Below are 15771 nucleotides of genomic sequence, written 5' to 3'. Positions count from 1 at the left end.
CCCACTATTCAAGAGAGATCCTCTTCCCTACCAGGTGGGAAAGTGCATTTTCATTCACTCCTCTCTTTCACGGCTCCATCCTTCATCTGCCCCACCTCCATTAAATACTGCTTGGGACACTCAGGCAGAAGGTCGGGAAATTCCAGGGCTTGGCTGTGCTAGAGAGAAGTTCAAGGTCAAGCCTGGGCAACTTCTTGAACCTTGTCTGAAAACTGAAAACGATAGAAGGGCGGGGGATACCTCAGTGGTAGAGCACTTGCTTGGCATGTGGCAGGTCCTGGGTATGGAAAAAGCAAAGGAAGAACGCTCTAGGCGCCGTGGCTCAAGGCTGTAATGCCTGGTCTGCAGTATACCAGGAGGTTAAGGCAGGAGGGTGGGAAAATGAGGCCAACCTAGACTACACACAGAGAGACCCTAGTCTTAAACAGACAAAACCGGAAACGGTGCTGATGACACTTCGTTTGGGGTTCAGGCGCATCGGACGAAAGGATTTGTGTGTACACGTGCTGAAGTCATCTGAGGGCACGGAGGCCAAGACTAAACAGAGTCTGTGGCTAAGGACCAGGCTAGGGACCAAGGTCCTTCTTGGAGGGCACTCAGCCAAGACCCGCCTGCACCTGCAGAGGGCGCCGCTGACACACTGAAGCGAAGTGAGCCTCCAGCTGGGTGCTAGACCCAGGCCGGCAAAGCGTCTGGGAAAGGCTTCTCCTCTAAAGGAACTCCGGAGCGTCAGCCAGGAGGGGATGAAAGAAAGTTGATGGAGAGAACAGAAAAGAAAGAGCCGATTTAAAAAGAAAGAAAGAAAGAAAGAAAGAAAGAAAGAAAGAAAGAAAGAAAGAAAGAAAGAAAGAAAGAAAGAAAGGAAGGAAGGGAAGAAAGGGAAGGAAGGAAGGAAGGAAGGAAGGAAGGAAGGAAGGAAGGAAGGAAGGAAGGAAGGAAGGAAGAAAAAGAAAAGAGCCCAGCCACTGACCTCAATCGTTCAGGTGCTTGAACCTGTTTCCCCATCTACAGAGCGGACCGGGGTGGGAGTGGGGATGGGGGTGGGAGAGCGGGGTTTCGGAAAGTGCTCTTACAGGAGACCACTTAGATTCAAACTCCAAGGGCCACCCGCCCTCTTTGCTCCTCCCCAGTCTGAGCATCCCCGCCACAGCGCAGCCTCCAGCTTGGAGTAGCGGACGTGAGCAACGCCGAAGTCCTGGGTCCGCGCTCCGAGAGGCCTTGGCACGAGGGGATAACCTAGCACACCGGGCCAGAGCCCCATCGAACCCCGTTCTCCTTTTCCCTACCCATCCACCCGGAGCGGCCTGTCACCGGCCGTCACCTGGGCGCTCCGGGGGCGCGGGCCGGGCGGGCGGGAGGGCGGGCGGGGCGCGGGGCGGGGATGGGGGTGGGGGCCGGCGCCCCGTGGGAGGAGGTTGGCCACGTGACTCTTGAGGCTCCGCTGGGCGGCCAGGCAGGGAGCGCCGCTACAGCCCAGGAGGAGGCGGCGGGCGCGCAGCCCGAGCTGCGCGGGACTGGTCGTCGGGGTTCCGGGACGACGGACCCCGGGGAGCGCCCATGCCATGGAGAAGCTGGCGGCTGGGCTGGCCGGGCTGCGCTGGAGCATGGGCGCTTTCCCGCTGGACCTCATCGTAAGCCGCTGCCGCCTGCCCACTCTCGCCTGCCTCGGACCAGGTACCGGGTGTCCAGAGGGGAGACGGAGGCGGAGGATGCGGACAGTAGGGGCCTCGCTCGCTCTGTTGGAGCTGGCCAGACTGCTAGGCGCATTCGGTCCCTACACTCCCGGCCCCCGGCCCCAGCGATGGGGGCATTGCTTGTCTTCTGGGGCGGCTCCTGGAACAACCGGAGCCCCCAAGTCCGGGCACCGCTTCCTGGGCCCAACCGACTCCCCACAGTGTTAGAAACTGGCCGCGGGCTTGCAGCAAAGTTTTCAGTCTCCTCTGGAGCCGGTAGCGCTGCTGAGCCCGTGGGCCGCTCTGTCTGTTGGTGCACCCCGCTTTCCCAGCGCCTGTCTGCCCTTGCCCGGGCCGCACCCCCTTGATCCCTTTGTCTCCAGCCTCTCACCTTCATCCTGCTGCATCCCTTGAACCACGATAGGTCTTTCCCTATCATCCCCGCTAGTCCCTTTTCGGGACCTTTCCTGAACCGTCCTTTGACATCCTGAGGTCCTTTGGCAACGGGCAGACTACCCTCCGGAGAGGCCTGAGTGAGCGGGCCTGCCACCAGGCGCCTCCCCTCCCCATCTCAGCACAGGACCCCCCGGCCCTCCCCCACCTCTCGTCCTATTTCTCCAATAGGCCCCCGGTGTTCGGATGATGGGACCGAATATAGGAGAGCGCCTGAAGGCTGCACAGAGCAAGAGGACTGTAGTGTTGGGGAAAGGGGAGCTGTTTGGCTGGGGGAGGGGCGGGAGCCGGGGCTGGCAGCCAGGCTGGGGGTTTTGTGTGTGAGAAGAATAGGGGTTTGGCCCGCGTTGGCACACGCGCTTCCCTGAATGCTAATGGGACTCCTGTGCTGTCTTCTTCCCGGGACCGACAGCCCCTCCTCAGACCCGGAACAGCAAGAACTGGGCACAGTGAGCACCAGGCGGGCCGAAGCAGGCTCTGTGGGACTTCGGGGTCCGGGTCCTTTAGGTGGAATATCTATAGAGTCCAACTCTGGTGGGGCCTCACCCACCGCTCAGCGTGCGATCCCAGAACTGCGCTTGCAGCTGGACTGTGTCTGCTTGTGAATAGGAAATTCTGCCTTAGGTTCTTCCTGCTCACTTCCCACGCATCTCTTTGACACCCTTTTCTTTGAGTTCTTTTCTGAGCTGAGCGCTTCTTTATGGCTAGGCCTTCTCTGCACTTCCCTGACACCTGTGCGTCCCATTCCACGGGGCTGCTGGCTTTTGGGTAGGGCCAAGGAGTACGGAGATTCATTCATTAAATGAATGAATGAATGAATGAGCAATAGTGTGGGATGGCCTAGCTGCCTGTGACAGTGTGGTGGTGACCGTCGTCACCATTAGGGTATGAATTCAGGAGGGTCCGTTGGTAGGATCTTGAGACTGAGTTGTGTTGTTTGGGGCATTTGTCTTGTTGGGGGCAGTTGAATTATTGCTGATGGTGACCCCTGGCTATTGGTGTGTATACCTGTGTGTGGCTTTTGCCTGTGTCCCTGTGGAATAGTGGTGGGTAGGGCTTATTAGGTTAGCCCTAGAAAGAGCTTGTAGAGAGAACAGAGCTTCCTCTCCTCCAGGAGCTTGGAGGAGAAAGGCTCAGACAAACCTCGCCCGTGCATGCTTGCACTTTAGTGCACACACATCCTCAGACCCTGAATGGGAGATCTTCCCCTGAAGGCCCTGAATACTACCCCACCCATTGTATACACAGACATGCTTTATGAAGTCCCTGCTATTAAAGTAAACCATTTCCCATTCATTGGGCTGGTAGAAAATTTGTAAGGTGTGTGTGTGTGTGTGTGAGAGAGAGAGGGGGGGGGCTGGGTAGAAGACATCCCCACCCCCACTGTGCCCACCAGCTGCATCCAGGATACGCCCCATCAGTCTCCTGGAAGCTGGGCTGCCCCTCCTGCTCCCCTGGAAACCGTTGCTGAGGATGGAGCCTCTTGAGTCCAGACCCCTCCCAACTCTAGCACCTCTGCCCCTGGGCTGCTTCCCTCTTCCTAGGCTCCTTCCCCCTCCCCCGCTCTGCTTTCCTAAATCCAGTGCCTGTGCTGCCCCAACTTTAAGAAGTAGTTTCTCTAGGGCGGGGTTTCAGTGTCAGGCTGTGCTTCCCTCCCCACCCTTTGAGGTCCTGTGAATATGAGACTCTATGGCAGTGGGTAGAGAGTGTTTCTCTGAGAGATCCAGGAGTAGGCTCCTGTAAGCTCTGCATTCCGAGCTGACAGTGACTGTGAGGGTCCTCATAGCCAGGACCCACGGGACAGATCCTTTCTAGTTCTTTCCTTTGCCACAGCAGGGCCTCCTTTCCTGGCCTGGGCACTGACTTAGCAGGATCCCACTGACGTGAATTTGCCTGGTCCTAAGGCCTGACTCCTGTCAAGAGCAAGGACTCTTTTACTCCCCCCACCCTCCAGGCCCTGTGTCCTCCTCCTCCATGGCCCTACACACCCTTAGCTCTGTGCCTCCAACTTGCTTCCTCTGTGTCTCCTGAGGCCTGAACTTGCCTGGAGGGCAGAAGCTGGCTGGCCCAGACTCATCCGTTGGGAGTCCCCAGCCTCAGCTTGGGCCAGGACAGCAGGCACTCTGGTGGGATGATGAATGGGAGGCTGTGGAGGCTGTAGTTGCTGAGTCCCCATAGGAGTCAGAGCTTTGGGGCTCAGGCCAGACTCACAACACAGCTGACAGCCCACGGGGCTCCACTGGTGCTGCTGAGCAGTACAGGGCACAATCCCCAGGCAGGGGCCTGCTGAGAAAGGGGGAGGGATGTCACGTTGTCACCTAGTCTTTTTTTTTCTTCCTCTCCTGACTTCCTTCTTTCCTTCTTCCCCTCTCTTCTTTTCTCTCCCAGGGGAGTATGCTGAGGGTGTCAGTGAACGAGATATCCTGCTGATCCACTCCTGCCGCCAGTGGACGACAGTGACAGCCCATACCCTGGAGGAGGGCCACTACGTCATTGGGCCCAAGATTGACATCCCCCTGCAGTACCCAGGTGTGCCCAGCTAGGGCCAGATGGCTTAAGATCTCTGAGCATGGGGAAGGAGGAGGAGCAGGGAGCAAGGGTGGGGGGACTGTTTAGGGAAAGCCACTGATGACCACCTTCCCTTGGAGCATCAGGAATGAGCTAGGACATGCTAGAGGAGCGGTGGCTGGAGGTTATGGTTAGAGTTATGGCTTAGGAGTTTCAGTATTGTTTGTGGAGACCTGTTTCTGAAGAGGCGGCATTTGGGCTTACAGACTTTTGATTCTTAGTTTATATTTCAGAGACAGGTTCTTGTCGATGTAGCTAAGGCTGGCTTTGAACTCAGGTTTAGCCTTTTGTCTCAGCCTCCCAAGTACTATGATTTTAAACATGAGCCACTATATTAGGTACATTTTATTTTATTTTACTTTTTTGTTTGTTTTTGTTTTTGTTTTGTTTGTTTTTTTGTTTTGTTTTGTTTTTTGTTTTTTGTTTTTTGAAACAGGGTTTCTCTGTATAGCCCTGGCTGTCCTGGAACTCACTCTGTAGACCAGGCTGGCCTCAAACTCAGAAATCCACCTGCCTCTGCCTCCCAAGTGCTGGGATTAAAGGTGTGCACCACCACTGCTCAGCTGGTACATTTTATTTTTAAATATATATTTGAAGTAATGATGAAAAATACCCACTTTTTAAAAGAGACAGGGTCACACTGTGTAGATCAGGCTGGAACTCACAGAACTCTGCCTCTCAAGTGCTAGGACTAAAGGTGAGTACCAGCTCAGCAGGCCAAGTATATCCATATCTCTAAGCTACTAGAAATCAGACTTTACCCCTAACTGGAGCATTTCGAGGCTGTATCCTGAATTGCTCTTAACTCCCAAAGAGAAGGTCTGCTGGGCTCTGCTCAGTACCAGGCGGTCCTGACCAAGGCGTGCCAAGGCCAACTTGTGCTGCCTGTCAGCACTGAATACTCTTTTTCTCCAGTTTTGTGTTCAACTGTCTCCTTGGATTGGCTTTATAAACAATGCTAAAGTGTTAGATTTCTAAAGAATGTGCTAACTGCTTTTATGTGTTTTGTATTATTATTTTTTATTTGTAGTATTGAGGTTAAAACTAAGGCCTCATTCTTGCTAGACAAGTGCTTTACCTCTGAGGTACATCCCCAGTCCCTTCTCTACCTTTTCAATTTATTTTTTATTAGATTTTTATTCATTCTTTTGTGTGTATGGGGGGGGGTACACGCGCACATGCACATGTAACAGCACGTGTGGAAGTCCAAGGACAGCTTGCAGATTTTTGCCTCTTACCACATAGGAACCAAACCCAGGTCTCCCGGCTTGGCTGCAAGCACCTTTGTGAGCCATCTCAGCCATCCTTTACTTTGAGACATGGTATTGATAAGTTGCCTATTAGCTCAGGCAGGTCTTGAACTTGTGCTCCTCCTGCCTCAGCCTTTTGAGTGGCTGGGTTACAGGTCTGCACTGTGCCACCAGGCTTGACTCTTTGTGTTTTATGTAAGGTTTTGTTCGGAGGAAGGGTGTACTGCCAAAAGAAAGTGTAGCACTTCAGAGAAGTCAAGGGCCAGAGCCCGGGTATTATAACCGCTGGCTTCCGCTTATTGCCCTATGACAGCTCTATAGGCTGTTGTCCCCAAGGTATGAGTGCAGTGCCATTCCAGTAATGTCATTCCAGATCCTGGGTTGGGGGATAGCCATCATCATCTTCACTGATCCACTTCCATTAACAACTAGAGCAAGGCTCCAATTCTGTGCATTCTGCCACTATACAGCTCTCTGGGCTGTATAGCAAAGGCCTTTGGAGCTGAGAGACCACAGTCTTTTTTTTTTTTTTTTAAAAAAAGACTTATTATGATAAATAAGTACACTGTAGCTATCTTCAGACACACCAGAAGAGGGTGTCAGATCTCATTATGGGTGGTTGTGAGCCACCATGTGGTTGCTGTGATTTGAACTCTGGAACTTTGGAAGAGCAGTCAGTGCTCTTACCCAATGAGCCATCTCACCAGCCCAAGACCACAGTCTTTCGCTGCCCTTACTACTGCTCTCTCTGACCTGTGCCTCTTTTGAGTCAAGGCTTAAACCTTGCCCCAGGTTTAAGATCTTTATAACACACTTGGCAGGGCTTGCATCTGTACTTCCAATACTCCAGGAAGGAGCTGTCCCCACTATCTGGCTGACTTGAGGCTTCTGTCCTAGGCTGCAGACTAGAAATTCCCCTACCTGAGAATCTAGCATTTGTTCAGGTAGAGATCTTTTACTTTCTTGAACTAAAACCCTCCAGCGGTTTGTGAAGGCCCTCACAGCGTTATCAATTTGGTTGTATCTTTACAACCAAAGTTATAGAGTTTCCAGAACACTATGAATGGAGGAGAAGCCCCAATCCTTTACCCCTCCATTTTGATGCCTCCTTAGTGAGCGTGAGAGGTGGGGATAGGACAGTGGGGTGGCAGCTGGCCGGCAGGGCCTGCAGCCCTCTGCTCCCTCTTCCGCTGGGGGCCTCACTTCGTGGGAGTGGAGAGAGGGGGCTGGGCCTCCGAAGAGGCTCAGAGTGCAGGCTCCACGCTGAGCCCTCCCAATGAATTAATAATGGCACTGGCCCGGCCGGCTGTGGCCAGCGGGGGAGGGGTGGGACTGGGGGCGCTGCCACTGCTGCTGCCTGCGCCTGCGGTCTCCAGGCTGCGGGAGTCAGGGTGACTTGGTGTCTTGAGAAATCTGGGCCAGGGTTGCCTGAGTGTCCAAACACCTTCCCTAACCACTGGATATTTCCAGTCTCTGCAGAACACTTGTCAGGTGCGCCCCTGCGTTCAACTCCAGTGTGAGCCACTAGTCTGGTTCCATTTTACATACGGGAAACCACAAAGTCCAGATAGCAAAAGATTTCACGTGCTGCTTCGTGGTAGAACTGAGACTCAGCCACATCCAAGTCTGAAGTCTGTGCTCCTTCCCACCTAACTGCTGCGATGCAGAACCAAGCTGGGCTTTGTGCAAACTAGACAGTAGCAACTGGATCCCTATGGCTATTCTTTACTGAGAGTTCGCCTGAGAGAGGTCAAGGTCTGAGAGGAAGCTGCAGGGTAGGGTGCTGCGGGCTGGAAAGGACGATCAGCACAGTGCAAATATGCGACAGTCCCCAGATCCTTTAGTAGACCTTGCCACTAACACCAACGTTGGGGGAGGCAGGAGGGGAAGCTGCAGGGCAGAGAAGGCTTCTAGAGGCCAACGCACGACTCCCGGGAGGTCTCCCTTCCTTCCTCCCTCCCGGCAGAAATGACCCGGCCGGGCTGCTGAGGGGGCGGCGCTGGATACCATGGTTACATCGATCTTCCCTGCCACATCCTCCGAGGATCCGACCCTGACTAGGCTCCAAATCTCGCCACAGGGGGCAGCAAGCATTTCTCCACGTCTGGCAGCTCGTGGTTAAGGGGTGTGGGTTCACCTGTGATATGGAGGAGATTGAAGCGGGTTAGAGAGTGCTAGCGTCCTCGGGACTCATGCGCCTTGGCTCAGCCCTCCGTGGCCCTTCTTCCCTCAAGCGTCTGGGAGATTGGGGCTGGACCGGAACCCTCACTCCGGTTTGTTCCAGGGCACCTCTGCTGTCTTCTCTTCTCTTTCTTAGTTCCCATCCTCTCCTTGGCGTTGGATGATGGTGGTTCAGGCTCTGCCCTTGGCCAGAGGCTCTTCAAGTCAGGCACCAGGGGTCTCTTGGTCTCCCTCTGCCTCTGGTTGGACTTTGGGGGAAGGGCAGGAACCCTCTTCACTATGTGTTTATACTATGAGCAATGTGGGCTTTTTTTGGGGGGTCTTGGGTCCCCAAAGGGTTGAGACCCTCTTTCCCACTTCCCTAACGTACCTGCCCCACAGCTGCACTGGCGCTTCAGTCTGTTACTCTTTCGTTCCCACATGTACAAGTGACACTACCCTTTGGGGCACCAACAAGGGGCACTACCCTATGAGGCTCTTTGTTAGTCTTCGAGGATCTGCCTCTGCCTTGTTCCTCTTGGTTCCTCCTGTGGAACAGTCTGCCATCGCCTCTGTGACCAGTAGGCCATATGTCTCACCCTCAGTCCTTTCCTCCTTGACTTCTCCCCTTACATCATTAGGGTCTGAGGGGTCTTGTCAGTATTCCATGGATTTGCTTACTGTGTGCTATTCCCTGGCTCTTCTCCAGGATTTGTTACTGGATTGCTTGCCTGAGTCTTGCCAGAGCTCAGCTTCTATCATTATTTTCTTTCTTTCTTTCTTTCTTTCTTTCTTTCTTTCTTTCTTCCTTCCTTTCCTTCCTTCTTTTTTTTTTCTTTTTTCTTTTTTTGGTTTTTCAAGACAGGGTTTCTCTGTGTAGCCCTGGCTGTCCTGGAACTCACTCTGTAGACCAGGCTGGCCATGAACTCAGAAAATCTGCCTGCCTCTGCCTCCCAAGTGCTGGGATTAAAGGCGCGCACCACCACTGCCCGGCTTGATCACTATTTTCTTGTTCAAATTGTTCCAGAGGGCTTCATCCATTTTCTTTCCTGGTTTTATTGTTTATGTGTGCACACACGTGCATGGGTATGTGATATTCTTGCAAGTATGTATGTCAGAATGTGTGTGGGCACATGTGTGTGCATGCACACGTTGTGAAGAGCCCTAAAATTGACATCAGGTGCCTTCCTTGGTTGCTCCCCACTTTGTATACTGAGGCAGAGTCTCTTTCTGAACCTGTAGTTCCTTCCTTCTGCTGGTCTGGCTGGTCTGCTTGCTCTGAAGATTTCCTGTCTCCACTTGCTTTGAGATGGGATTACAGAAGTTTGCCTGTGCCCACCTAGCTTTCCATGTGGCTGCTGGAGAGCTGAACTCTGGTCCTCATATTTGTACAACAAGCACTTTGCCTGCTGATGTCCATTCTGTAAAGTCCCTTTCATTTGAAAGGTGCAGCTTTGCAATTCCCCACACATTGTGCCTCAGGACTTTTTACCTGCTGTCTTCAGACATACCAGAAGAGGGCATCAGATCCCATTACAGATGGTTGTGAGCCACCATGTGGTTGTTGGGAATTGAACTCTGGACCTCCAGAAGAGCAGCCTGTGCTCTTAACTGTTCAGCCATCTCCCCAGCCAGCCTGAATTTCTGAAAAGCAGACTGTTTACAGAGCTGTCCAATCTGAAGGGACTTTGGTAGTGACTTACACCACAGGGGGGATGCCATGAATGTGAGTGAACTACAGAGAGGAACCACAGCATAACTAGGGAAACTATGTCCTCTCTCCATCACCCTCTGTTAGTCCTCACTAATTCCCCGATTCTCATCAGTGTGAAGGCAGAGCATTTCTTAGCCTATCTTTAAGCTTATCACAAAAGCAGATATGGTTGTCCAGGTGAGACAGACAATTTACATGATGTGTACACTAGACCTTAGTAGACCTTCCTTGTGCCCACCTGAATTCCAGAGGGACTGGATGAGTTTGGGATAGCAGTTAGTAAGGGGCCTGATGTTCCTAGAATTCAGACCTGGCCCCTAGCAAGCAGGCCCTCCCCCAGCAGCCTGTGTCTCCTATGCAGGCAAATTCAAGCTCCTGGAGCAGGCTCGGGATGTGAGGGAGCCCGTGAGATACTTCAGCAGCGTGGAGGAGGTGGCCAGTGTCTTCCCTGACAGAATCTTTGTGATGGAAGCCATCACCTTCAGTGTAAAGGTTAGTCCTTCTGGCATGGGGTAGGACCTCCCCAAGCTTCCCTTTTCCATAGGTTAGAATGTTGCTCACAGGATCCAGGAGGGACAGTGGCTTCTTAGCACCCTTCGGTACAGTCAGGCCATTGCTCACTAGCTCAGTGGACAGAAGCATTTCCTAGGAAATGTGGTGAAGCAGGAATGATTCGTGGAGGGGTCACGGCCAGAGGGTAGTCTTGGGTGGGTGAGGTATTGTTATCACGCAAATGGTGATGGCTTTAATAAAATCTGCCGTGAAAGAGCACTTTTAAAGTACATCTCTATACTCATAGTATCATACGAGGTAACTAAGGATCTAAAGAAAACGTTTGAGTCGCAGGTTCCCTCCAGTCCCAGTCCAGTGCTCTTGCTCTGATGTCAGCCACAGCTGAAGAGGAAGGGGCTGAAGAGCTCGAAGAGCTTGGAGTTGGTGTGTGACTTTCCTTGAGACCCTAGCTAGGGTCTCACTTTGTTGTCTCTGGGGTTCCCCAGGTGGTGTCAGGCGAGTTCAGCGAGGACAGCGAGGTGTACAACTTCACACTGCACGCAGGCGACGAGCTCACACTCATGGGCCAGGCAGAGATTCTGTGCGCCAAGACGACCAAGGAGCGCTCGCGCTTCACCACGCTCCTGCGCAAGCTGGGCCGTGCAGGGGCCTTGGCAGGAATCGGCGGTCCCGGGAACATGGGGGCCACAGGGGGTGGCGGCGGGGCCGCCAGGCCCGTCAAAGGCAAGATGCCCTGTCTCATCTGCATGAACCACCGCACCAACGAGAGCCTGAGCCTGCCCTTCCAGTGCCAGGGCCGCTTCAGCACGCGCAGCCCGCTGGAGCTGCAGATGCAAGAGGGCGAGCACACGGTGCGCGCCATCATCGAGCGCGTGCGGCTGCCGGTGAACGTGTTGGTGCCCAGCCGGCCGCCGCGCAACCCATACGACCTCCACCCGGTGCGGGAGGGCCACTGCTACAAGCTGGTCAGCATCATCTCCAAGACGGTGGTGCTGGGGCTGGCGCTGCGCCGCGAGGGCCCGGCGCCGCTGCACTTCCTGCTGCTCACCGACACGCCGCGCTTCACTCTGCCGCAGGGTCTGCTGGCCGGCGACCCGCGCGTCGAGCGCCTGGTCCGCGACAGCGCCTCCTACTGTCGCGAGCGCTTCGATCCGGATGAGTACTCAACCGCGGTGCGCGAGGCGCCCGCCGAGCTCTCCGACGACTGCGCCAGCCCCCGCCGTGCGCGCCTCTGCCTACCCGCGCCGCGCGCCCCCGGGCCTGTCCGCGCGCCTGGACCGCCGGGTCGCCTGGGTCCCGCCCTGCCCGCGCCCGGCGACGGTGACCAGGAGTATGTGAGCCCGGATTGGGCGGGTGCGACCGAGCCAGCGGCCGGATGCGCCGAGATCCCCTACGAGGAGCTGTGGGTGCACCAAGCCCCAGAGAGCCTCGCCGACGCCCGTGCACGGCCGCTGGCGGGGACGGACCTCATCTCCTTTGGGACCGTGGGGCCCCCACGGCATGAGCCAGAGGCACCACCGCCTCCTGTTCCCCCCAAATCCGAGGCGGTGAGTGAGCTCTGCTCAGTCCTTGAAGGAACTTAGGCAGTGTTTAGAGGGCCACGGAGACTCCGTGCTCCTGGGGAGTGGCAGGATGGCCAGAGCCAAGGGGAAAGGGGATGGGGAAAGACCAGGGAACACACACAAGGCATAGAGAATTGAGGGTGAGCTGGAATCAGTTACCCACAAGCTCCACAAAGTCCAACATGATGGAAAAGTTTCGAGGTGCAGTAAATGTAGGAAATGCGAGTGATTTCTAGCAACCCCTGGAATCCTGAGTTAGAACCACATTATAGGCTCTGACATGTTCTACGCTGATATTTAACGGTTCCCCACTTATTTGTCCACAGGACATTTCCCTCATCAATCACACCTTTTAACACACTCTTTGAGGAACTTAATTTGAAACGACGGGATCCTAGTAGCAGCTCCCTTTCTTTTTCTCATAAGAAAGAATGTCGCTATCAGCATCTCCCGCCCCCCCACCCCCGGTCCCTGTCCCCCATCTACTAACATTCACAATGAATTCACGATGGAATATGGGACTGTTGTGGGCTGAATCTGAGGGACAAAACAGGTTGGAAATAGACTAGGGGTATCTAGACAGAACAGCCTCCATTCTGCCTGGGACGAGGTCTCAGGCCCAGCCCACCTGCTTGGGAGGTGAGGTGAGGAGGGCCCGGCTGCCTGGTGAGGCAGTCATGGTCTTCTGTCTGCAGGTGAAGGAAGAGTGCCGCCTGCTCCACGCCCCTCCAGTGCCTCCTAGGGGTGGTGGCAGCTGCAGCAGGCTCACGGGGAGCCCTCCGGTGCCGCCCCGCTTTCCCAAGCTGCAGCCTGTCCACTCGCCCAGCTCCAGTCTCTCCTACTATTCCTCCGGCCTGCAGGATGGGTGAGTTGCTACCTTGGTCCCTGACTTTGCTCGGATGCGTAGGGGGTGGGGTTTCTTGGGGGTAGTTACTCTCTGCACTAGCCACTCCGCTACAGGGAAGCACCCATCTTTTTTTTTTTTTTTTTTTTTTTTTTTTTTTTTTTTTTTTTTAAGATTTACTGATTTTGGCCGGGCAATGATGGCGCATGCCTTTAATTCCAGCACTTGGGAGGCAGAGGCAGGCGGATTTCTGAGTTTGAGGCCAGCCTGGTCTACAGAGTGAGTTCCAGGACAGCCAGGGCTACACAGAGAAACCCTGTTTCAAAAAACAAAAAACAAAAACAAAAAACAAAAACAAAAACAAACAAACAAAAAACAAAAAAACAAACAAAAAAACAAAAACAAACCAAAAACAAAACAAAACAAACAAAACAAAACAAAAAAAAACAACCAAAAACAAAGACTTACTGATTTTACTTTAGGCACATTAATGTTTTGTCTGCGTGTATGTATGGAGATCAGAAGAGGCCTTCAGATCTCCTGGAACTGGAGTTATGAATGGTTATGAGCTACCATTGGGTGTTGGGAACCTAACCAGGGTCCTCAGGAAAAGTAAGGAGTTCTCTTAACCACAGCTGTCTTTAGCTTTGAGATTATGGTTTTTCCAATTTGTACTTTTCTCAGGTCCATTTGTCCTGCGTGTTCTGACATGACACGGGGACTTAGGGGATCCAAGAGGGTCTCAGGCTGGACAGTAGTGGGGATAGTTCATTGCCAACGGCTCTGGGGTCCAGTGCAGGTCACTTCCCACTCTGTCTGCTTTAGGCGTGTGTGTGTGTGTGTGTGTTTGTGTCTGTCTCTGCTTGTAGGGTAGGATCCCGCAGTGGCAGTGGCTCCCCGTCACCGGATGCATACTCTCTCTATTGCTACCCTTGCACCTGGGGAGACTGTAAAGCCAGCGAGTCCTCTAGTCGGCCGCCACCAGGAACCCTGCCTTCTACCACCACCCAACCCAGCCAGGTCTCAAGAGCCCTAGCAGAGCCCCTGAGTGGTCGAACCACCTCCCTCTTGGGGGCTGACACCTCATCGGTTAAGAACTATCAGAGCTGCCCACCTCTGTTCAAGCCCTCTCGTCCCCAGAAGTCCTTTGCTCCTTTTGGTGCACTCAACCCCTTCTCTGGGCCTGCCCACCCTTTGGGTGCTCCAGCGGTCTCCTCCTCTGGGTCCACATCCACCTCGGGTGCCCTGGCTACCTCCAGTCCCACACACTCTCCAGGCCCAGGTCCACAGGGCCAAGGTTACTCAGCTGCCCTCTCCTCCTCGTCGAGCTCCGAGTGGCAGGAGCCAGCGCTAGAGCCTCTGGACCCATTTGAGCTGGGGCAGGCCAGTCCTTGTGAGCTGGAGCTGCTGCGCTGTCAGGAGCCCAGAGCTGCGGGGGCACCTGGGTCTGGACCTTGCCTTTCACCACTTGGTCCACCCAAGGCCTTTGAGCCCGAAAGTTTGGTGCTGAGGCAGGTCCCTGCCTCACTGTCACCAGCTGCCTTGCAGGGGCCTGAGGCAGGAGGAACCCTACTCTTTCTCACTCAAGGGTGCCTGGAAGGGCCTCCTGGCAGCCCCAGGGAGGGAGCCACAGGTGCTGGGGTCCGGGATGCCTCCTCCTGGCAGCCACCAGCAGACTTGTCCACACTCTCCCTGGAAGAGGTCTCTCGTAGTCTGCGCTTCATTGGGCTCTCAGAGGACGTGGTGAGCTTCTTTGCCCGAGAGCGCATTGACGGAAGCATCTTTGTGCAGCTCAGTGAAGACATCTTGGCCGATGACTTCCATCTCACCAAGCTTCAGGTCAAGAAGATCATGCAGTTCATCAAAGGCTGGAGACCCAAGATCTGAACTGCACAGCCTGAACTTTGGGAGCAGAGGCCCTGGCGTTTAACTTGGGTCTGTCAGAAACAGCATTCCCAGAGGCAGGTCCTTCCTGCAGGGAAAATCTGGGTCAAGATGGAGACTGCTCTGGAGCACTGGGTGTTCCAGGGGAGATACACTGGAAACGGTGGCCCTCTGGGGCCAGACCCTGCAGGAGTATGCCTTGCCCTTTGAGGAGGAGGCACCGCTCTGTGCATGCCCTGGTGAGGCTTTTAGTGCCACCCCCACAGCAGGGTAAAGGTAGTGTGTATGTCATCGGGTGGCTTCGTGCTGGTAGAATGCCTTTCTCTGCCCTGCTGCAGCTTTTCACAAACACACACTTCTCAGCCCTGTATGTTCAGGTTAGAGACAAGGGAAGATGGCTCATCATTTTAAGCACAGTGTCCCCAAAGTGCCCTTTCTTTCATGCTCTGTGCGGCTTTGGCCTGCATCTGTTCCAGATTAGGGATGTGATTTCTGTCTGTGAGGTACCCCCCTTGCCCTGTGAATCAGTTACACGTCTGTGTCCAGCACCAGAGTCCCTGTTGTGACATCATCACAAATAGCCTGTTGTTTTCCATAGGGCAGTCTGAGGACCTAGTCCCTGAGGGAGAGGAGCCAGATGTAAGTCAGACACCTCCACCCTACTAGTCTCCTGCCATCAGTTTTGGCTCTGCTGGACTCCTTGGAGTGTCACTGGTACAGGACAGTGTAGCTGGTAAAGAGCAGCAAGTGGCTCAGAAAAGCTGCTTGCTCCTGAGCTCAGTCGAGAACTTACTCACATGGTTCAGAGCAGATCTTTGTACCCTTCAGTCTCGAGTATGGTGATCTGTTTGATGGTAGAGGCCTGGCTAATACACACCCCTCATCCTCATTCTCCAGCACCTCTAACAAGAACCGCACTCATGGCCTCCGGTGTCAGGGCCCCAGCGGTAGTAGTTTTCTCATCTGCCTTCCCCGGCCTACCTAGATATTTATTTCTTGTGTTTTATGAATAGTTAAGCCCTGCCCATCTGTGCCTTTCAGACGAAAACATGGAAACTTACACTGTGCTGTTTGTCTTCTCACAGTTGTTTAATGAAACCTTAAGGAATAAGGAAATAAAGGCTAGACCCTGGAGTGGTGAAAGAGTAGG

The 15771-nt window shown here is 54.1% G+C and overlaps 1 protein-coding gene across 1 annotated transcript; it reads left to right on the top strand.

Annotated features, from left to right (window-relative positions):
• The first annotated feature begins 1407 nt into the window (after nucleotides 1-1407).
• Garem2 (GRB2 associated regulator of MAPK1 subtype 2) lies at nucleotides 1408-15771 on the top strand. The gene is made up of 6 exons (XM_031357598.1): nucleotides 1408-1674; nucleotides 4515-4655; nucleotides 10180-10310; nucleotides 10817-11878; nucleotides 12589-12758; nucleotides 13607-15771. Exons 1-6 carry the CDS (start codon nucleotides 1563-1565, stop codon nucleotides 14622-14624), a joined length of 2634 nt encoding a protein of 877 aa, XP_031213458.1. The 5' UTR covers nucleotides 1408-1562; the 3' UTR covers nucleotides 14625-15771.

This window comes from Mastomys coucha, unplaced genomic scaffold, assembly GCF_008632895.1.
Source record: "Mastomys coucha isolate ucsf_1 unplaced genomic scaffold, UCSF_Mcou_1 pScaffold6, whole genome shotgun sequence".
Classification (NCBI taxonomy): Eukaryota; Metazoa; Chordata; class Mammalia; order Rodentia; family Muridae; genus Mastomys; species Mastomys coucha.
This window is presented reverse-complemented; position numbering and strand designations above follow the sequence as displayed.